Source organism: Pangasianodon hypophthalmus, chromosome 14, assembly GCF_027358585.1.
Source record: "Pangasianodon hypophthalmus isolate fPanHyp1 chromosome 14, fPanHyp1.pri, whole genome shotgun sequence".
Taxonomy (NCBI): Eukaryota; Metazoa; Chordata; class Actinopteri; order Siluriformes; family Pangasiidae; genus Pangasianodon; species Pangasianodon hypophthalmus.
This window is the reverse complement of record NC_069723.1, coordinates 14,839,796-14,862,849: the sequence shown is the minus strand read 5'-3', so window position 1 is coordinate 14,862,849 and position 23,054 is coordinate 14,839,796. Positions and strand designations below refer to the sequence as shown.

At 37.9% G+C, this 23,054-nt stretch overlaps 1 protein-coding gene across 6 annotated transcripts in view; it reads left to right on the top strand.

The window, feature by feature from the left end:
- Positions 1 to 23,054, top strand: part of tenm4 (teneurin transmembrane protein 4) — a 192,900-nt gene that overhangs the window by 44,008 nt on the left and 125,838 nt on the right. For all 6 annotated transcript variants that reach the window (XM_026934852.3, XM_026934849.3, XM_026934846.3 and 3 more), the window contains exons 2-3: positions 3,748 to 4,030; positions 6,887 to 7,159. In XM_026934852.3, coding sequence (XP_026790653.1) covers positions 3,805 to 4,030; positions 6,887 to 7,159 — 499 coding nt within the window. In that variant the 5' untranslated portion in view covers positions 3,748 to 3,804. The remainder of the gene's footprint in view (positions 1 to 3,747; positions 4,031 to 6,886; positions 7,160 to 23,054) is intronic.

The window sequence follows — 23,054 nt, the reverse complement described above, 5'->3', positions numbered from 1 at the left end:
TTTAAAAACATTTTTTGAACGACAGAGTAAAGGAGAAATAACAGTGAATGTGATATTAATGCAGCAAACTATTTTCATATTTTTGACATGTTACAAATTGCTGAAGATAGGTTACCTTTCCTTTACATTTCTTATGTCAGTCATATTCTGTTATTTTACACAGCTTGTACAACAGGGCATAAATCCAAGACTTTCAGATTCTTGGCATCCTGTTTTTAGCTGCCGCTGAACTCCAGGGATTAGATGAAAACAGATGCATCTCCTTTTTTCCCCTCCGGTTTATTCATACCTCCAAATGTTCTATCAAAGAAAAACAAAAGTGAGAATGTTCTCTTAGTTTTTCAGCTAACCTGAGCTTAAATTCTTAGCAGCAACATGCCAGTCAGTCACAGCACTGCTTTCAAATACATGTATTTGCACTAGGCACCAGCTGTCATAGTGTTTGTGATGCCAGTTGCTTTATTGAAAAGAGTGGATCGCTTTCCCATGGCCTTAAGGGTACAACCTTACACATACCAGCCGTCCAACAACAACACGAAGGCGTATGCGCAAGGGCATGGAGGATGTTTCTCTGAGGCCAACTCTCCTGGAATTAAAACAGTGCATGTAAACATCCTCCAAACTTCAACATAAGGCCTTAAATGCATTAGCATAGGCCCGAGAACCTTCGTTAAATGCTAAAAAATTAGTAACCCAGAAGCAAAAGTCTCTGCAATGCAAAATCGGCAGCTGAAGGGCTCCCTTGGGTCTTTAAGAGAAAGGCTGTTTTTGTCAATGACTGAGGTCCATGCTCCGAGGTCTCCCAGCCATTAATCACAACCATCTTTTTAGCTGTCAGTCCATACAAAAGGTGACCCCTCCGCCACAATGGGCTTGACAATAAAGAGCCTATAGAAGGAGGGGGTTAAGTCTAGTTTACTGTGGACTGCAAGTCTAACTCAATACATTTATAGTATACTAGCTTTAAAGAGCTTTATATTTCACTACCTGTATGTTGTGAATTGAGATCAGAAAATACTTAGTGGAAGTTTTTTTTTTTTTTTTTTTCTATACAAGCAGATTTACACTTCTTAATTTTGTGGACGTTTAACCAGGACTCATAAACCGTACTGCTGCTCTGAGTTATGATACTGTTGATCATCACCAGTTGCAAAGCTGCAATCCATATAAAACTCATAAGACAGTGAATCAGTTTACTACCCATTTAAGGCAGCATCCTCCAGCCCATAGAACGAGTGACTCTCGGCTGAATCCAGATAATTCACCCCTGTGGTGCATGACACACTTGATTTGGAGGCCAGAATTTGCAGAGAGCTTGACTGAAACAAATTAAATGAATCAAGTGGGGAAATCTCTCCATTTTAAGCAAGCCCCAGAGAAAACAATGACCCAGCCTCTAATCAACTTTATCAATCCACAGCGACATGCTCTAAGCCTGTTCATGGTCACACAATACCATGTGATTACCTGCTGGGGGAGAACAGGGAGCCCTATAAATTGCTGTCCACACCCATAAGCTCACCAAGGCACCATTTCATTGCTGAAGCCAAGCAATTCATCTCAGAGCCACTGCCATTTTGTTTTCACTTGCGCCTCCAGCTACTTTATATTGCGCAATTACATTAGCATGCAAACTGTTGCATAGCAAGCTTCCATTACAACACGCCTGACATCTTTTCAATGTTGCAGTTTGGTTAAGGTTCTTCATCCAGAGGTTTATCAGGTATTTTTTTCACTTGTTTCACCTCATAGGACAGGGTGTTCTTTCCCTATGAAATGCAATGATTTTCTAGATAAAAATATACAAAAGATTACATATTACAAACAGTGAATACATGGGGCTGTGGAAATGCTGATGCTATCAGCATGAATATTTTTTCCACATATGTTTGTAATTATTTTAATTCTCTTCCATATTTTATGGATTTTATGGATTTTATAGTTATGTCTTGTCAGTGACCACCACTCTGGGTTTTATGTTTCTGATTGGAGTTGATGGGCTGCCGTATTCCTCTCAACCATGGAAGGACACCTGCCACTTGAAAAGCAGCTGGAAGTGTACCATTTCTCTCCGACGCTCATAAAAGGGAGAGAAAAAGGGAGTGGGTGGGGTGGGGGGTGTTTGTGACGGGAATCAAGCCATAAAGTTTATGGCCACAAGATTTCTTGCGCTGTATTTTATCAAAATGAATCCCACTGACTGCCCGCACTGGGTGCTTCTGTGTTTTTATCAACGCCACGGAAATGCTGCAGTGGAGGTTTGGGCTGGAAAAGGAATAAACGCCAAGCTGAGGATCATCCAAAGCAAGGCATTGTTTGATTTTGCTTACTCTCATCACATACAGACTTATCAGTGGCATGAAATGGCACAAAAATATATCTGAGTGTATGCCTGAGTGTGTTTGTCTGAATTTGCTTTTGGCCGAAGGTACTGAAAAAAAAAAAAATTTAAACTTCTTTTTATTTTCTACATGATGCTCTTGCCATGCATAGGATATTACCTTCACCAGACACGTAAATATGATGGGAGCATTAGAAGAAATAACAACGCAACTACCAGTATTACTACTGCTAATATTACTACTACTAGTGTTTTGACTACTACTACTGCTGCTACTACAAGTGTTATTACTGCTACTAATACTACTACTACTGTTGCCACAAGTGTTTTTACTACTACTACTACTACTGCTGCTACAAGTGTTACTACTACACTTACTACTACTTGTACTATTGCTACTACTGCTAATATTACTGCTACTAGTGTTTTAATACTACTACTGCTGCTGCTACAAGTGTTATTACTACTACTAATACTACTGCTACATGTGTTGCTACTACTACTACTGCTAATATTACTGCTACAAGTGTTACTACTACTACTACTACTACTACTGCTGCTGCTGCTACTACTACTACTACTAACTAACTAAATAACTAATGTTATTACTGCTACTCTTAGTGCTGTTAGTGCTACTGTGGGGGAAGTACTGGCTCCATGGCTTAGGCACTTCTGATCAGAAGGTCATAAGTTCAAGGCTCGGCACTGTTAGACCCTTCAGCAAGGCCCTTCACCCTCTCTGCTCAAGGGGTGTTGCTAACATGGTTGACCTGTTGTCTAGGATGCACTGCGAGATTGCAAAAGGAAAGAAAGATGCATATGAAAGAATTTTATAGTACTTGTGTATGTGACAATAAAGGTTATTTTCTTCTACTATCATTCCCATTACTCCTATTACTACTGTTACTACTAGTGCTACTACTAAAACCCATATTGTTTCCTCTTTTAGTATTAATACTAATAGTACTTACTAATTATTACTATACTGTTAATGCTACTACTACTATTCTGCAATTACTACTACAGCTACTACTACTACTACTAATAATAATAATAGTAATGATAATAATACATTTAGTATTCTGTAAAAAAACTAATGTACACATCTTTCCAAAGACCAAGGCATAAAATATTGGTAGCAATGTAATGTTTTTTTTAACCGTCATCAGTAAATATTTAATATATTAAATATTTTTACAATTTTTACATTATATTTTGACACTGAACCAAAGTGAAAAGGTTCACATTGTATCTGAGATTGCCTCACTGAAACCCTTTTGCTCACTTTGAAATGCATGCTACTGGGCCACATGAGTCATCTGAATTACATGCAGATGCAAAGCATCATCACAGCATGTCTAAAGAATAAAAGCACCCCCATAACTCCATATCATTTCCTGTTTTAGAATTGCAGGGGCTAAACCAGCTCTATTCCCTTTGATGTGGAGAATCAAGAAGAGCTCATGATGGAAGTGAAGGAACGCAGACCGTACCGCTCTCTGACGGCACGGCGGGACACAGAGCGCCGCTACACCAGCTCTTCGGCCGACAGTGAGGACGGCAAACTCAAGCCCAAATCCTACAGCTCCAGCGAAACCCTCAAAGCCTTTGAGCAAGACTCCAGAGTGGCCTACGGCACACGCGTCAAAGATGTAGTGCACCATGAAGTGGATGAGTTCAGCAGGCAAGGTAGGGGCTGAAGAGAAGATCCTGAGGCTTAAACCAATTACAGTACTCCAAGCTGGTTGGACTGCCTCAAAGTAAACCTTAGCATAAAAAAATTGATTTTAAAGAGAAAAGTACATATACTGCTATACTGCAGCATATAATGATAGCATGTAATGGGCAATAATGTGATCTCATTCAGAGGTTGTTTACAATTAGCAGGAGTAGATGAAAATAATGAAGGTGCTGGCATATATCCATACAATCTGGTTTAACGTCTACAATCTAATTAATTCACAATTGCCAGGCCATACTCGTTAGATCTCTCTGATGAGTGTCAAGATGAACCTGTGTATCATTTATACATCCATATCCTTTTGATGAAATTTTAATAGCAGAGTCACCTTGGTTTTCAGATCATTCTTCTCTTTTTTTTCTACCTCACGCTGAAGTAGATATCGGTTACATTCAGCTGTTGACATGAAAAGCTCTATAAGTATCAGCAGGTTTTCCGAGATAGGCACTGCATCCCTGAGATATGCTTTACAAAGGGATCACATTCAAGCAATTAGGGGAGAAAATGCTGTGAAGATTTGGTTTGCTGTTAATTAGATTCACTTTCAGTCATTAAAAAAATGCAGCATCTAAACATAAATAGATAAAAGGCTGTATTGCAGCCCTGCCATTAGCCCAGCAGGAGTTTAAAGAGAGAGGCTGGGGTGAATGCCAGTGCCAAGCCACGGATGTTTTTTATGACCTTCTAATGCAAGCGTGTCAGACTTCAGTAGTAGCCCATTTAACACACCTATTTCAGCTCATCTGCGAATTACCAAAGCCTGCATAAGCTGAATTTGGTTTTAGAAAACAGAGTTCTCTCCAGAATCGAGTTGGACATCTTTAAAAAATTCTGATTGGTCAGAAGATTAATTTTCTATAATAGCAACTCAGTAGCTCTGGCTCAAAGGAAAACACATATTTTTATGAATGCACTCGTTCTAATTCATTATTGTTTTTATAGTAACAGCTTAAACATGGACTTTTATGGCTAATGTTTCACATTAACACAATTAATTTTTTGCTGATCTTGTGAAGTTTTCCATAAGGAGGCATTTATTTAGTATTTTACAAAGGAGTCTACACTGTCAGTGCTCTGTAACAATCAGAGGTAAAGCAGGAGCTTTAAGTTTCCGACACAGGAAAGTCTTCAGGTCAGAGGACAAGCTGTGCTTTTTTTTTTTCGTTTGTTTGTTCGTTTGCTTGTTTGTTTGTTTTTTAACTTAAAGTTGTTCAGCTGTTTATAGCTATTATAATATAAGTGATAACAGGAAATAACTTGTTTCATGGACGTGTCACATTAAATGTAACGACTGTATGTAGAGATAAAATGTACAATGTGTCATTCTTACACTGGCAAATTGCTGTGGTGTAAGAGGAATAAAACCCTTTGGGAAGTGCTGTTATTGAAAAAGTAACCAACTTTTGGGTGGAAACAGAAAATCACCGTGATATCACATATTACTGACATATTATTGACATATTATTTTCCTATTAGAGCACACCCTGTCATGCTTAATCAGAGCTGACTCTGGCATCATGTACTTCATCCCACATGTAGTCAGTTTTGGTGCAAATATACTGCAGAACTTTATAGTTTAATCTAATTACTGTTATGGTTACTAGAGATATACCACAAATTAATAATTTTCTATTGTGCTACTCATTCTGTATTGCCTGTCTAATACAGAGAGCTGGTTCTGGGAATGGTTTGCTAAAACAAGGTGACATAAGAACTGTCAAGCTTATGATTAATTGTTATATATATAATTGCAGTTAACAGTTTAATTAGTTTCTGTTGATTTTATTTGATTTTATGCCATTTTTATAATATAAGAATAACAGTAGTGTAATAATACACATATTAATCAATATCGATCTCAATATGATCAATTATAAATATTGTTAAGTGATTAAGTGAGTTAGATATCCTTCTGCTTTTTAGCTCAACATAGGGAAGATATGACAAGAGTAATGATTGGCATATAAATGATAAATGAATTTGTGTAATCTAGCAAAAACTATGAAAATACATATGGTACTATTCTATACTAATGAAATAAATCTTGTAGTAAATGTACTATCTTGTGCCTGTTACTGTTGAATCCCATCAGCATGGTTGAGTGGTTAATGTATCTACTCTTATTGCACAGTGTACTGTATAGTATAATGTCATGTGCTCCAGTTATTATTAATATTCTTTTGTTGCAGAGTTGGTTTTTCTTTTCTTTTCTTTTTTTTTTTGCCAGAGTGAAGTGCAGGTGTTCTAAAGTGCTTCTGTATAAATGAGAACTTTTTTAAATTAGTCAGGATTTAAATCACTCCCTGTTTAGCACTTGGACGCTACAGTTCAAGTGGATATTAAGTACCCATATAGCATGGTAGAAATAAAACATGTTGAAAATGGTGGAAAGTGAATGCTAATTAGACATCGTTTTTCAAAGTTGGCAAAGTTCAAGTGCTCCACATTGTAGTGCCTGTAGATGCCGTTGCCATGTGCATGAAATGTCAGAAGTCAAAGCTACAGTATTTTCATTTTTCTATTTTCAGTGGGGTTCCAGGGTGTCTCCATGAATTTGTTCACTTTACTGCTGAATTTTAGATCTTAAACTCCAAGTTTATTCAGTTCTTCATCTTAAATGTATGCTATTCAGTAACTAATATGACTTGTTTAGTAACAACAGAGAAACTAATAGGAAAGGCATATACAGTAGGTAGAGAGTGAGGAATGTAATTCTGGACCTACTGATGGATCCTGGGATTTCATGGGGCTAAATTGTATACCCATAGTCTTTGACATTTGCTTCTTCATGAATTTGGTTTTAGGAGCAGATTTTTCTCTGCGAGATCTGGGCTTTGGTGAGCCCATGGCCCCTCGCATGGTGGCGTACCGCTCAGACATGGCAATGCCACACCGTGACTACTCACTCAGCGTAGGCTCAGACGCAGACACCGAGACAGACGGAATTGTGTCCCCAGAGCACGCCGTCCGCCTGTGGGGACGAGGAAACACGAAGTCAGGCCGCAGCTCATGTCTGTCCAGCAGAGCCAACTCCAACCTGACTCTGACGGACACAGAGCATGAAAACACAGAGAACGGTGAGTGTTCAGCCTCCTCCTCTTTCTACATGCGGGATGCTCTGTGTTCCACAGTAATGAGCTTTTAAGAAGCCAATTTGGCTCCATTGTAATTTTCCCTTTAGAACTGGTGGCGCTTTGAACCTGGAGCTCTTATGGAAATGAAGAGACGTGTAAAATAATTCAGCTTGGCTCTTGGTTATAACAAGCATTCATAAATGCACCTTTTTATGCCAGTTGTGGTGCGATCATAATTTTTCCTCCCACTTTGCATTTTGATTGAAAAATCTTATAGTAGGAATAAACAAAACCTTTAGACTATTTTGTACAAGATGAATCTGGTTGACCAAGGTTTATATCATGTTCACTGATGATATATTTTTAATTTCAACTTGAAACTTTGCCCTGAATGTATTTTAGGGCTGTTTGGATAGTTCTGCATTGTGTATTCGATCATCTGTGTGTGTTTTCATTGTGCTGGCAGTTACCCCGAGTCACGTGGTTGTGGGTTTATCCACTCTGGAGCTTCACAGGCTGTGGCAACTATGAAACAAATTGGACAAGGGGGATGAATCAGCCCCCTCTGCTCTCATAATTGTTTTTGGATATTTCTACGCAGGCCATCCAGCCATGCGAAATGACCTGGTGCCAAATTTTTATCACGATGCAGAAGTTAGCCTGAGGCTCGTGGCTTACTGGAAAGAACACATTTCTACCTTTAAATCCCCCTCTCACCCAAGGCTGAAAGAATTTGTGAATTCAGCTGTCCTGTTTAAGTCACTGTGATTTTCTTGTTGTTTTTGTTGTTTGTAAATATCATCCCATCTTAGTGATTGGCAGTAATGATTTTGGCTGTGTGTATGCTAGGATGCAGCAAAGCTAACAGGTGGCAGGTGCCCCAGATAGCCTAGGCAGCCATGATGGATCTGTCGTGCAGAGGCTCGGCGCTTCTAAATTACCCTCGAGGGCCCAATGAGTCTTTTTGCTTGCATGGAAGGTCACCGTGCAGAGAGAACGTGTCTCCATGAAACATGTCAAGTGCGGATCCTGATTAGGCTTGGGGCGGACAGATGAGCACAGGGAGACACATGCAATCTGGAAGAAAAGTTGCCTGATATGGAGTCGATCAGAAAAGCTCGATTTCTAATGGGTGGGGGTTGCTCATCTTCAGGTGGATACACGTGATTACGATAAGTAACGCAGCGTCAGTACGGGGAGTGATTTGAAATGATAATGGTGGTTGTTATATATGACCTCATCATGCAAGACAATTTGAGTATTGAAGGACGAGTGCTGAATCTAGAATCAGGTGTTCTATCCTAATGAGTACAATTATATGGACAGGATAGACATCTTGCTGTGAAATGCTTTATAAACATTGTCTGTTTTCCTAGTTACAGGTTTGAATTAAATTCAAAATATCATAGAGCATGCAGTGTAATAGGACTCTTGCACTGACACTTATTTCAACTGTCAGGTTATATAATAATATAAAATGCAGCTATATAAAATGTGCATTGTTTGTGCACAAAACCTGCTGTATATATTTATGTATAAGACAATATATAAGTATATAAAATATACAAAATGCAACTCATTTTTTTTCTGGCTGATCTTCAGTCATGTCATGTGAAGGGCCTGGCAGAAAAATGATTTCAGGCACTACTGCTGGATATATCGCTGTAAGAACATGCCAGAAATTTAATTATTTAATATTCAAAAAAATTCTTACTATAAACACTTCAATAAACTTTAAATTACTGTTATATTTTGGACAAGCTTGTTGCTCTATCAGTTCTCTTGTAAAAGGAGTTTTTGACATCATATCTGAGAGGATACAAGCAGTGTTCCTGCCCAACTGTGTAGAGTTGTGGACAACCTAATCATTAAACATTTTTCAGGTCATCACTCCTTTCTGCAGGGATTGTCAGTCCTAAACGCTGACTATATGAACTGTTTTGTTACAAAAGAAAATTGGTTGCATACTTTACCAGTAGTTCTGAATGTAACAAAAATAACACTACCATGGGAATACTGTTTTTGAGAAACTCATTATTGTGAGATACTAAGTGTAACAAGGCATAAACTGAAGCATAGTGAGGATTCAAGTGCAACAAGGTTTATTTCAGATCTTGGCAAACAGTGTGAAATCGCAATCCAAGTTCCAAAACAGTAAGCCAGACAAGGGTCAAAACACGATCACAATACAACAAGGACAAAGGGTAATTCAACAAGAAATTCAAAAACAGAGCAAGGGTTTAATACATGATAAAGCAATAACAAGGCTCATAACGTACTTGGATTCATGGAGTGGCAAGACTTCACAATGAATAGCTAAACATGAGCTGCACAAATGCTCTAAAAATGTTTTTATTGTGACAGGCTTTTTTTTAATGGTGGAAACAGGTTTGCATTTGGTCTGATGATTAGATAATTATGGTGACTGTATAATAAATAAACTAGATTTTATTTGCCCCATTGCCAGGAGATCACAAGATTAAATCCCAACAATTGCACAGCCATACGTGGCCAGGAGCTACGAGAGCAAAATTGGACACGCTCTCTGGGTGGGAGCATCCATTTGCAGTATCAGTCAAAGCAACACTAGCCAGTCGGAGGCATCTGTGAGCTCATGTATGTGAAAGATGGTAGATAGCGCTTTCATCCGAATGTGTAAGGCTGCCTTCTGAGCAGCGGTTCAAAAAGATGTGCTTGACTGGCTTCACGTGTCTCAAAGGAAGCGCATGTTAGTCTTCATCCTCCCCGGTTGGTAGATGTTGCATGATACGGCAGAGCTGACTGGAAATTGGAAAGAAAATGGTGGAGGGGGGGAATGGTCGTTCTCTTTTATGTTGTGATACAGATTGAATATTGCCTTTTACATACTAATAAATAAATGAGACCTTAATAAGATGAGTGTTAGGTTCAGCAATGAGTGTGTGGTTTTTTTAAACCCGCCACATAGCAAATCAGTGTTCCCAGGTTACACCTCTCTCTCTCTCTGCTTACAGCTGTTTGAATCTTGCAAAGCAGACTGTCCAGTATATTTCTTATTCCACTCGTCCAAGCAGAAGATCTCTTGCTGTCACAGTTTAATCAGATGGTGCTTAATAACATACATTTTCTATACGGCAGGTTAATTAAAATCTAATGAGCTGCTCAGCTTACTTGTTCCTTAATCACTGTACACCAGCAAGTCCTTAACCATTTACTTAGTTACTGCAGCCACAGGATTCTTTCATTCTTTAATCTCAGGTATAATATATATATATATATATATATATATACATATATATACATATAATGCATTGCTTGTTATAATTTAAACATAAGCTGTGATTACTTTTGAAAACTGCTATAACAGGGCTGATCTCAGTTTGCATTTTAAAAATGAATTGGTTCATGCAAGCATGTAAATTATGTACAAATATTTTCAGAAGTACATGCATTGTTATTTAGCAATTAGCATCCAATTTCCACAGTACACACCGAACACAGTGTTTACCGCAAGTGCGATTTAATGCACCACTCAATCAATTAGTTAACATACTCCGTTTGTGTAGGAGAGATGGGTGCACGCGCACGTGTGTGTGTTTGTGTGTGTTTGTATGTATGTATGTGTGCATATATGTAGGGGGTGTGTGTATGTTTATGGAGATAGATTCATGACAATGCTCATGTCATGGCCTTAGTATTTTGAGGTTCTATTTGGGTGAAGTTTTTATATACATACTTTTGTAAATCACCATTTCCAAATATGTGGCGTGAGACTGGTCTGGTTATTATTGGCTGGTTGATTCAATCAGTGGTTTTTTATTTGCTCCACAAGATTATGGGCAGAAGTATTGAAGAAATTTACAGAGATAATGCTGATAATATGACAATAATGTAGTAAGACAATTTGTGGCGATTTCAAACTTAGCTTATTATCTGTTTCAGCTCTGAAGTCTAACCTCGTTCAGACATGAAACAAAAACGTTTCAGAAGATTGCATTGTAATCGCATTCATAATTCCGTGTGAATTCTTAAATTATTATTGGTTTTATAAAAGTGTGAGTTGGTGAGGTTTTTTTTTAGAAATTGATTGGAAAATGGTTTGGATTTATATATGTTAAAATACATTATCTGATATTAGCAGTTATCAGAATTGTCTTGTAATTTATGTGTAATAATTACCTTGTAATTCATATTGTAATTTTTATTGTGAAAATCAATCAATTAATTAATTAACTGAAATCTCATTCATGGATAACTGACTGTGATTGGCCAGGCAATCAACATACAGCATAACTCGCAAAATAGTTTGCATATCATTTTAACTAGAAAGCTACACTGTACTAGATAACGTGGTGCAATTTACACATACTATTCAGTACACTAGTGTGCAATTTGGGACGATACACACAGCTCTCTACTCAGCACGAGCGGTAACATGAACTTAAACTGACGAGTGAAAAGAACCAGGAGAAACAAGCCATTGTTGTTACAAAGCAGTAAATAAATGCCTTAATTTGTTCCTCAAATGCAAATATGTCACCTGCTTGTATTGAAATGCAAAATCGTTCTCTCTTTGTTGAGAATGCTATTAGCAAGCTAATAAGTAATAATGACTATTGGAGGTCTGCTAGATAACACTGTTAGGGAAAGCAGGTTTTATGGTAGAGAGGCAGAAAAGGCACTCTACAATAATTTATTAAACATATATACTATATAGGCATAAATTTCTAAGATATAGGATTTTTAAAATTGGTATTAATATCAGTGATCAAAACTGACATTTTGGTCTGGCCCAGTGTGGAGTTCATTTTGTAATTGTAATTTTCATAACTGTAATTGTTTCTGCAGTCATAACCATCTGTAAACATGAAGCACTATTTGTTGTGTAAATCACTATTTGTGAATGTAAATATTTTGCGAATGAAAATGAAAAACTGCAAAATGCCATCTGGGCATCTGGTCCTGTGACTTTTGGCAGCCATCTTTGCGTCCTCACTGACCAAACTTGCAATCGTGTTGGTAAGAATTTGCAAAAGAAGAAATCTAGGACACAAAATAGTGCTGCCAAAACCAAAAATCACGTGACCACATGTTTCCTGGTGGGTGTTTGCAGATTTTCTGGTTCATGTGCAAGACATTCTGTACACATTTGCAAATAGCGATGTACAACTACACACGTTTTATAGACTGAAAGTTACAATCACAACAAGTATTAATCGCTAGTAGTGACTTTCAGCCTGGGTCACTCTCTGAGTCTCTGTGATCCTATAAGCTCGAGTGCTTTATCCTCCAGCCATGTTCCAGAAGACAGGGCTGCTCGAGGCGATACGCAGTCAGACTGGAACCAGCAGCAGTATACACAGCAGTTTCAGTCACTAATCCCCAACTCCATGACTAAACTCAAAAACTGCACATTACTCTCCCAGTTCACACGTATACCTGTTTTGCTATCATAGTTAAGCTCAACCATATCCAATGGAATCTTTTTTAAAACCGAAAAAAAAAACAAGTTAATTATTTATTTTAGCGTATTTGTTGTATTTCTTTGGAGCAACTGAGTGAGCTGAGTGATGTCTGTTCAAATGGAACCGTCTTCACACTGTAAACACTTTGTAATCAATGTAATCTTCGACTGTGGACCGTTTCCATTTCACTCAGTCAGCTGGGAAATCTGAGGTTGCATTGAGCGGCCTGGTACTTTCAGCAAGGGCTTACACCAGAGAGCTACATCAGGAGTGATGGTTGACCTATTGGGGGATGAATCAAGCATGAATTAAAAGGCTTTTACAAGAACTAAATCATTCCAGATGGTTGCACTTGAGTTGTTTAGAGCGAGTTGGTCTGTTGAGCTTGCATGCATTTTACCTGGATGAATTTAGAAGTCATTCATGATTTGGTGCCATTCAGCCCTTGAAATTAAAAATTAAACTTGAATTATTTTTTCAAATCATTTTTCAACATATAATTCAAGAAAACATGCATTTACCCATTAAAAATGTTAAAAATTAAAATAAAAAAACCACCTCAGGTAACAAAATAGTTTTTTTATAAGGTTTCCTGGCTGCATTTCTTAAATAAGTAAAAGGGTTGTGTTTTAACATAGAATTAGCAAATACACATACTTTTGTTAACTAGCACTGATAGTAATGGAGTGAGTATATTAAGGATATTCTAATGATTTACTTAAATTGTATTTTTTTTTTTTGCTTTCAATCTATAATTGTCACAATGTCATTGAAAATATAGAAAAGAGAATGAGAGAAGTTGCTCTTCTTCTTCCTGTACTCTTAAGGAAATTCAGATAATGGAACTTGTTGATCATGTGACTTCTGGAATGTTCCACATATTTCATAAGGGTGAATTGACAGGGTTGTGTGAATGTTGTGGGACACTAAAATGTAAATTTTTTATAACCTGAATGGTGTTTCGAGCACAAGATGGATTTAGCATGTTAAATGGATTCACACATTAATGCAAAACGATTTTTGAAGTATCGTAGTGATTATATTTCAAGCTAAAGTGTAGGTATAGCAGACTTGGACATACAAATGGTGTTTTTTTCTAAATGCTGTAGATTTTATTAATGTTTTAATAAAACGTTACATATGTCTTTTACCTTTTCATATGTATTCGTAAATGGAATATTGTACACCAAAGGCACAGCAATCATGGAATCACCCATAAATCATTCTTTATTAAATGCATATTTTTAAAAACACGCACATTTTTCTTTTCCTTATATACCACCTTTTCTCGCCTTTATAATTCTCCCAGATTTCCTATTACAGTCAAAGGTCTAATTCTAGGTTCTCATCCTATTTCTGAATCCACGCTGTGAGAAAATGATTTACGAGCACATGAAATCGAGTGTGAGGTGAAAATTAGCGAGGCTTGGGTCTTCTTAAGGGTCGCCTGCATTATTGCAGCATGATTTAGCCTGCACTGTCCATTAGCATGTTTTCCACTTACAGGCATGCCTCTGATAATGTGCCGATGTAATCACACTTTAATGCACACACTACAGGGAAGCGAGTACCGGCGCCTAGAACTGATCGACAACAGAAAGCTGTTGATTAGCAGCTCTGCTCGTATCTATCGGTACACGCCGTTTGTGGCTGTCTGTGCAAATTGACAGTAACACCACAGTTGCAGGCGTTCAGCGATGGCTTCCGTATCTCATGAAGGGTGAGAAAGCTAGAAAGATTAGAGAAACATTTTTGATGTCTGTACGCAACGTGCCTAACAGAAAGCACCTTACTTTTTTGTTTTCTTTTTTTTTGAACAAGAACACTAAAGTAGGTTAATTTTAGTGAAAGTGCCTGTGCCGTACAGTGGCTGTGTCAGGTGTCACAGCTGAGGCTCAGAACCTGCAGGAGGCTCTGAGCCGCTGATAGATTGAGGTTAAGAAGAAAGGCTCAGGGAAAGTGATGAGTGTTTTGCTATGATCATGGGATGTTCGGAATAAATGCAGATGTGCTTACAGTAATTTCCACCTTAATGGAGGAATAGCAGCTTAGAAGGGATTCACAGTAATTCATTTTACTCTATTTATTTAACCATGTAAAATAGAGAACCGTATTTAATTTTTTTAAGACCAGGCAAAGAGTCTGTGCCCCTTGCAGCCTCAGCTTCCTGTGAGGAACCTGATGTGGTCTTCGGCGCTTGTACCCCATCTGCCTCAATGTTTGGCGTTCTGAGATGCTTTTCTGCTCACCGTGGTTGTAAAGAGTTACTGTAGCCTTCCTGTCAGCTCAAACCAGTGTGGCCATTCTCCTCTCTCTCATCAACAAAGCATTTTTGCCTGCAGAATTGCTGCTCACTGGATGTTTTTTTTTTTTCATTCTGTATAAACTCTATAAACTCTTGACTGTGACAATCCCAGAAGCTCAGAAGTTTCTGAAAGACTCAAACCAGCTGTCTGGCACCAGCAGCCATGTCATGGTGAAAGTCACTGAGATCACATTTTCCCTGTTCTGATGTCTGATGTGAACTTCATGCATGACTTTATGCATTGCACTGCTGTCACATGAAAGGCTGATTGGAAAAATTACATGAATGAGCAGGTGTGTCAGTGTTCTTATTAAAGTGTCCAGTGAGTGTATGTCTTCAGATTACGTCGTTTTATTTGACTTCTTGTGTTGGTTTCTTTTAAAACAAATTCCCTGTCGGGTTTGCCTTACTTTTTGATGGTTGTCTTGTTGCAGCATGCATCCACATTTCATTTTTTACTTCACTACACACCTGCACTTTAAAATTCCACCATTACCTTATGAGTGCTTGTATTATGCACTCAGAGACAATGCTATTGTGCTGCTATGAGTCACTTTTTACAACCGATCTTGCTGCTGCGCCTCTCCATCTGTTTTTTTCCACCCAAATTGCATGAGATTGTACAGTCTACAGACCAGTTTGCACTGGTTTCTTCCCTTTGGCATTGTTCTGTTGTTCTGTTTAGTAAGCATACGTTCTCCTTTGTGTAGTCCTGCATACTACGCTACTATATTGTGTGTCACTCCATTGTCCTGCAGAAACGTTTCTTTTCAGTGTATACAAGTTATATGGATGAATGACAATAAAACCCGCTTGACTTAACAACACCTGTAACCAATTAGTAATTACTTTGCATATTGTGAGGAAAGACCCTTGATAATGGAAGATAAGAACATTTCTGTTGTTTAAGAAATTTTTGGAAAGGCTTGTTTGTCATGAGAACTCGTTATTCCTCCTTGGCATCCACACCCACCTGAAGCGTTTGATATTTCGAGTGATGCTTTTGAAGCTCGCTCCATATTTAGAAAGTTGCATTCCCCCCGTCGCTCGCTCCTCATCCTTTGAACTGGTTCCCCTGAGCCTTGCGACTATTAGGAGTCCATGGCGTGAAGTTAGAGGAGTAGATTCAGCGTGCCGTGTTGTACAGCTGCACAGAGGGATGAGGTTACAGGAACTGACCTTGGAGCAGCAAAGAGACGAGATGGAAGGAACGACCATTTTGCATAGATGATTTTTTTTCCCTCAAACTCTCTGATTGAGGAAATTGATTTCTGCAGATCTCATGGAGGACCGTGGGTGCTTGTGCCAATTCTCAATCTGCATGAAATGAGTTGTGCGACCTTCTTTCCGAATGTGAGCGATGAAAAACCGAGCTGGCCATGTTTCCAGCATGATAGTGAAACAGGAGATGCTGCTTCAATGCATATTTCTTTATTATTTTGCCAAAGAAAATAGGAAAAGATTTATTCCTTACATGTGTGCTTCATATCATATACTGTGGTAGTTACCTTTTATTTTTTCCATTCACCAAACTAAATTTAGCTGATAGATGTGAAATATGATCAGAGACTAAATGAAGCCATGGCCATTGCTTCGATTAGCAGATTAGGTTGTATTGTGGGTAACATGAGGCCTTTAATGTTTCCTCTCTAAACGTAGCTTGTTTTATTTTTGGAATATAAGAAGTAATTGTGTTTTTTAGAAGGATGTTATTTACATCAGTTTCCCTGTGGACACACGTTGTGTTATGGTGGGCTACACAGTACTACATTTCAGCTTTTGTCACAAACAGCTCTGAGACAAGGTTTCCCTTGTTTAATTATAGACATGACTTTATTATATGCAAATCTTAAGTGGTATTTGTCTGAGAAATTAGATATCTTAAAGCCTTTCTTTTATTCTAAACAAAAATATAGTATATTTGTGCATTCCTAAATTGTATTATAAGAATGTTAAGTACATTTATATCACACAGTTGTTGAATCCTCAGAGGTTTATATTAATGTGCTTGTTCTTATACATTATTGTTGCTATAGTAACAGCTCGTTCATAAGCACTTGTATGGCGGATGCTCATCTAAGGCTAGTAATAAGTGGTTTACAGAAATGTGTTATTTAACAAGGATATATAATTTTTGATATGGTGAAGCTTTCTATGAGGAGACATTTATTTGTTTATGTAAGGAGTCTTGGGTGCCGGTGCTTTGTACCAGAAAACAGAAAGTTTTCTGTCACAGGAACGTATTCAGGACAGAGGACTTTGCACTTTCTGGATTCTTGGTAACACTGATATGAAGATCAAGTTAAAAAAGAGAGGCTGGGGAGAAAACAACTGTTTCTACTGTTGATGTTATAGCATAGGTGATAACAGGAACAAATTTATGAACTAACTTGTTTTTTTGGACATTATACAACATTAAATACAACTATAAATGGTTAAAAAGCACAATGTGTTAATTAATAAATTAGAAATTACAGGATAAAGCAGTTACTGAATATGAGTGAATGTATGAATGAGTGAACAAATGAATGTTGAATAAAAATGTATTGTAAGTAGATTAAAAGCTAATACACAATGTAAGATGGACCTGATATACTGTAAGTAGACCAATGTATTTAGTTTAATCAGAAATATATTATATATAAAGGTAGTATATCTAAAGGTAAACTAATAGCTTACTAATAGGCATCTGTTGTGCTTAAGTATACTTAGAAATTTATATTGAATAAAACGAGTCAAATTTCTTTACACTTAGGGTACTTCATTAGCGTATTGGTAGTAAACAAGGACAAACTAGTAGTATGATTTTTGAAGAAAACGTTTCTCGGTAGCTCCCATCTTCATACCCCTTTATTAAAACACTGTTAGAACATTTAAGCCAAGTTAGTCAGTCAAGTTCAAAACTGATTCCTCACTTAGCTCTTGGGGAGTGAAAAAATAGAAAGGGGGGGAAAAAATAAGAAAAACTAGTCACGCTTGCACCCCAGGCCTGGGCATTACTTCTGTGCAGCCACCAGAGAACTGCTGACTTTGGTTTCTATTAATCACGCTTATGTTCTGCCTTTTTTTTTTGTACCCGACATGTTTTTATTTATTTGCTTACTGGTCTTTGGCTGAGGCCGTTCCTCAGATGGAGGATTAGCCGAGTTAGCTCAGGCTCATTTGAAAGCTCATTATTATGGATTTGAAGGCTCCTTTGAACAATGCAGGTCTGCTATAGCGGCTACGCTCCAAAACCACCCTTCTGGGCCAGAATGTGTGCCACCACCACGCACACACACACACACACACACACACACAGTAAAACCACACTGGACCACACTACAGCCACCACCATTAGCCACAAAGAATAACAGCCTACTGAGCAATGAACCTAAAATATCACTTTGTCTATTATTAGTCTATTGGCAGTCTGTTGCTAGGTGCGAAGCAGTCTTGACTCTGCATACGTACTTATAATATCTATGTAATTAAGAAGAGTACAATAAGGAGACTTGCATGATTTCCCGTTAAACACATTTGATTTTGCTCTTCATAGATTTACTTTTTAGTTTGAAATTTGAATTGAAATTTGCAAGGATGATGATGACAAGGTCCTTTTTTAGCTTCAAAAAACACATCTGTATTCTGGATATTATTAGCTAAAAAAAATTGTTGTCCGTCATCCGAATAATGCATTCCTACATATCAAAATGATGGACATGCATCGATTTCAAAATTACTGTAATTACATTTTATTGGGCTAAAATCAAAATCTTTGTCATCCAGCTTTGAGCATGTGGCATTATGCATGACAAATACAGTCTTTCACTACTCAATAGTAGATATGAAACATGAAGTGGGCTGCAGAATCAAATATCAGAAATGGCGCAATATTTGGAACTAAGATGAATTAAGCATTAGAGTGAATGGATCATGCTTTTACAGCAGATCCCACACAGAAGTCCTCTTTGCTTCTGCTGTCATTAAATTGCCTTGGCTTAAAGCAGCTCTTTGCCTTTGGCTATAGAATATAGCTCTACTTTCATTATAGCATAATTGCTACAGGTAGCATAAACAAATAAAAATGTGAGGCTTTTTCTTCCCTTTGTTTCATGCTACTCTGTGCCATCTAAACCTGCTGTCACCTCCGCCTGCTTGTATTCACTTTGTGAACCCCAGAGCGACTCATGTGGTTTTGACTGATGGAGACTGTAAATGCAGAAACAAGGATTTTGCAGTTGCTAACATCAAGTAATCTGACACAACACTTTGTGTGTAGTAAAAATCATTCTATTTGCAAGTTACACAGCTTAATTTTCATAAATGTACAGATCTCAAGGTTCCCTGAACTTCTTTTGATTAACTTTGAGTGGAAATGTATGCAAATACAAGCCCACCAAGTGAAAAAAGATAACATTAGAATAAGAAAAGTATGATAATTAATTGCAAATCAAAAGAGAAGTGAGCTTTATTAGTCCTCTCTCTTGCACATTTCCATCTCCCAGGATGATTGTTAGTAGCTCTTTTCAGAAAAAAAAAGCAGTAATGATAAGGACTGCATTCTACCTCTACAAATGAAAGGAACAGGTTTGAGAGGAACCATGATTAATGTGTTACCTCAGCTCAGAAATAATCACTGAATGCTGATAGCATTGTCAATGATGCTAATCCCTATCCGTGCTACTTGTGTGGTAGGCTAATTATGCAGACATTATAGTCGAGTAAACAGCGGCCATTTTGTTTCATAGACAATGAACAATTAAAACTAGTACTAGTGTGTGATATTTAGAGTTTATTTTCAGTTTTACATGTTTTTAGATTCACATTTTTATATAAATGTCACCATTTCGTTACTTTCAGATTTCATTTATATTTTTAGTTTACATAGTTTTCATTTCAGTTTTAGTGCAGTTACTAACTAGCATAGAATAGCTTGGATTAGCATGGAGCACTAGAATGCTGGTCAGAGCTTTTTTCCCCCCTGTTATCTCCTTTTTTTGTTTTAGGCACTTGTATTAGGCAATTTGTACCAACAAATCATCATGAAGTTCATGAAAAAGTTCCAACCTTGTGTTCTTTGTCCATTTTTGAAAGCCAGACAAGTGTAACTCAAGCTTTCAACATATCAGAGAAAATGGCTGTATATTCCCTCTTATTTTTCTCCATTCTCCTCCAGAGAACAAAACGTAGCACCATTGCCTTGTGGAAAGTAGCCTCATCTCTCAGCTGTATGGATTGCTCAGTTTTTACAGGTTATACATGAGCTATGCCAGCAGCCTGTCCTAAGTGAAGGAAGCTGCGAAAAAGCTTCACAGCGAGTGAGCGAGCGCAGCCTCTGCCTCTTTTCCATTATCACTCAGAGACACGGCAGCTTTTGTGCTGACTAGTAAAGATGGCTTTGCCCAAGACTCATCAACAAACGCCTGATAAGGAATAAACGAGCTGGCAGAACTATCTGTAATGAGTCAGCGCAGTAGCTCTCATTAGCAGGTCCAGGAGCGAACCCAATGCAAATTGCTTATAAATCAAAGGCAAGCCTTTAGACAAGGGGCGTTGGGTGAGATTACAGATTCTGTTTCTGCCATGAATCCTGTTATCTTTTTTTTTTTTTTTCTGTTCCTGTCTGAAGACCATGACACAGAATGTGTCACTTCCCAAATGTTGTGAATTTTGATATTTGTACTAGAGCTTTACATCCATCCAAAGAGCTCAGAGATAACTGTAGTTTCTTGCGGTCATGTTTGAGACAAAAGCTGTACAATAGGGAGGTCCTTATTACCTCCTTTCACTGATAGTAAACCTTTATCAGTTGCTTATGTAGTTAAACTGACCTCATTTTTCTCATTGAGTAATACTGATAATATAGATTGAAGTGTTATTGTTGTAATTTGTTGGCACAAAGCAATGTGAAAGGGTTTTTCGTTGCTTTTGTGATAGACTCTGCCCAAATATACAATGGCTAGATCAATAGCCTCTCCCTGGTGGTGGCTTAACCAGCTGCAGCAGGCTGAGATTGGTCTTGTTATCAGATGTTCAGAGCCGAAACGCAGATGCTTAGAAAACAAAGCATGCCTGTGATACATGTGTAGCATTTAATTCCACCCTTACACATCCCCTTGTGCTGAGGAGGTAAATGCACAGCATGATTCAATTAGGTTTTACTAGCACATGGTTTATACATAGAAAACTTTTCTCTTCTATACACAGCAAGGTAGTCGCCTATGTGCCTTTGATGAGAAGTGTGCATCTGTCTGCAGGGTGTGTTTTAGCATTTGATTAAGCCAAGGATACTGGGATGGTGCCATCCTCACTCAGCGCTGCCCCAGGCTAACCACATTCAGCTCCTGTTGTGCCGCTTCACTTCAGTTCCTCCCAAATACTTCAAGTTTATTTTTTACCTTGTCTCTTTACTCATTTTAACCTCAGAAAAGCCGAGCATTTCTTTACTCGGGCTTTTGTGTTGATTCAGAGCAAAGTCGCATGTGGCGTGCAAGCGGCCGAGGAGCAATGGAAGACACATTGGGAGGGAAAAAGTCGATAATTATGCGCTATTTGCATTATTGTGATCTCTGGGGTTCGGATCTCTGCTCCTGTGGCAGCTGACAGCAGAGGAAGGAAGGATGCGTGTTTTGAACTGATTAACGCGGCCCGGCCCCTGTGTTGTAGAGAGTTGCGCGGAGTGGGCGTGAAGGCGATTAGAGGCTTGTTTTTAGGGCACTCGCCGAGAGAGAAGAGACACTCTTTCAACACGAGGGGGAGGAGAAGTACTCCCACACGGAAAAGAGCCAGTGCTAAGACTCTGCTTTCGTACACAGAGGAGACAGAGACACAAAACAAAGAGAATAGGGCTGGAACAGTGTGAAAAATTCACCACATGATAATGACACAAGCTAATGTCATGGTTTGTGGTGTATCACGGAATGAGCTTACAGCTTCAAAGAGATGATATATTGAATGATCTAAACATACACATACTAAACTTTGTATCATGTGTATTGTATTGTCAGTAACACAGTAACAGGTATCTGATTGGATGTTAAAATGTATTCTTATATGGTTTTCTTGATTTTTCTATTGTGAAACCAAAAAACTTGGAGCCTTAAATATTGTGAAAGGACATATGATTTTGTGACAATCTACAACTATTTTTAGATGTTCTTACATTTTTTTAATTGTACCATTATACAGATTATATTATATTATATTATATTATATTATATTACATAATATGCCAATTTATGTAATATGCCATAATAACCCTAACCCTAACCCTAACCCATTTCGGCACATTTTAAGAACAAATAATAGATAAATTAAAGAAGAAGCCCATACAAAAATAAAGAATGAAACAAATGGTTGAAAAAAAATTCAATCTAGCACTTGTTACAGTGAGTAATAATGGAGGTGGTCAGTGTTATAAAAGCATTGGCACCTGCGCATTGCAATGTGATGTTCCACTATTAATATCTTATTGCCATAATGCCCAGTCCTTTGATATAATGTCTTACCTTTGAGCAAGAGAAAAAGAGAGAGAGAGAGAGAGAGGGAGAGAGAGGGAGAGGGAAAATGGGAGATATGATGTGCTCTTCTGATCCTAGAACAAAGAGAGCTCCTGAACCTGATGTTTGAATGGACTATCTCAGAAGGGATTTTTGCCTGTGTCAGCCTGGTCCTGTCAGGCGAGCTGAGTGTAAACATGAATAGATGACATGGAGAAAGATCAGACGAATACACAGTTTGATTTAAAGCTTGACAGTGAGGGGCTTTATCACTGTAGATGGCACAACTGAACTGGAGCGCTCTGTGTACCGAATATCACACTGTGATATTTGCGTATGCATAATATTATAATTTGTATTGGTTTATCATTCTACACTGCAACATGTTAACCATCCTTTGATTTCTTTCTTTTTTAAAAAAATAATAATTTCCTGTGAGTTTCACAGGTTTGGAGTCTTGTACTGTACAGATTATTATTGAATAACCTTTTCACGATTTCCCAAAAGGTTTAGTCATATTTTCATTTGCAGTCGTTCTATGTGTTGGAATTGTTGTCTCATCTCTTTGTCTCATCTCTTGTCTCTTCGTACAGTGTTAGTTCCAAATCACACAGCATTTGGCAGATTTGTGCCCTGGTTTTTTAGCACCCTGGCATTAAAAAAAAAGC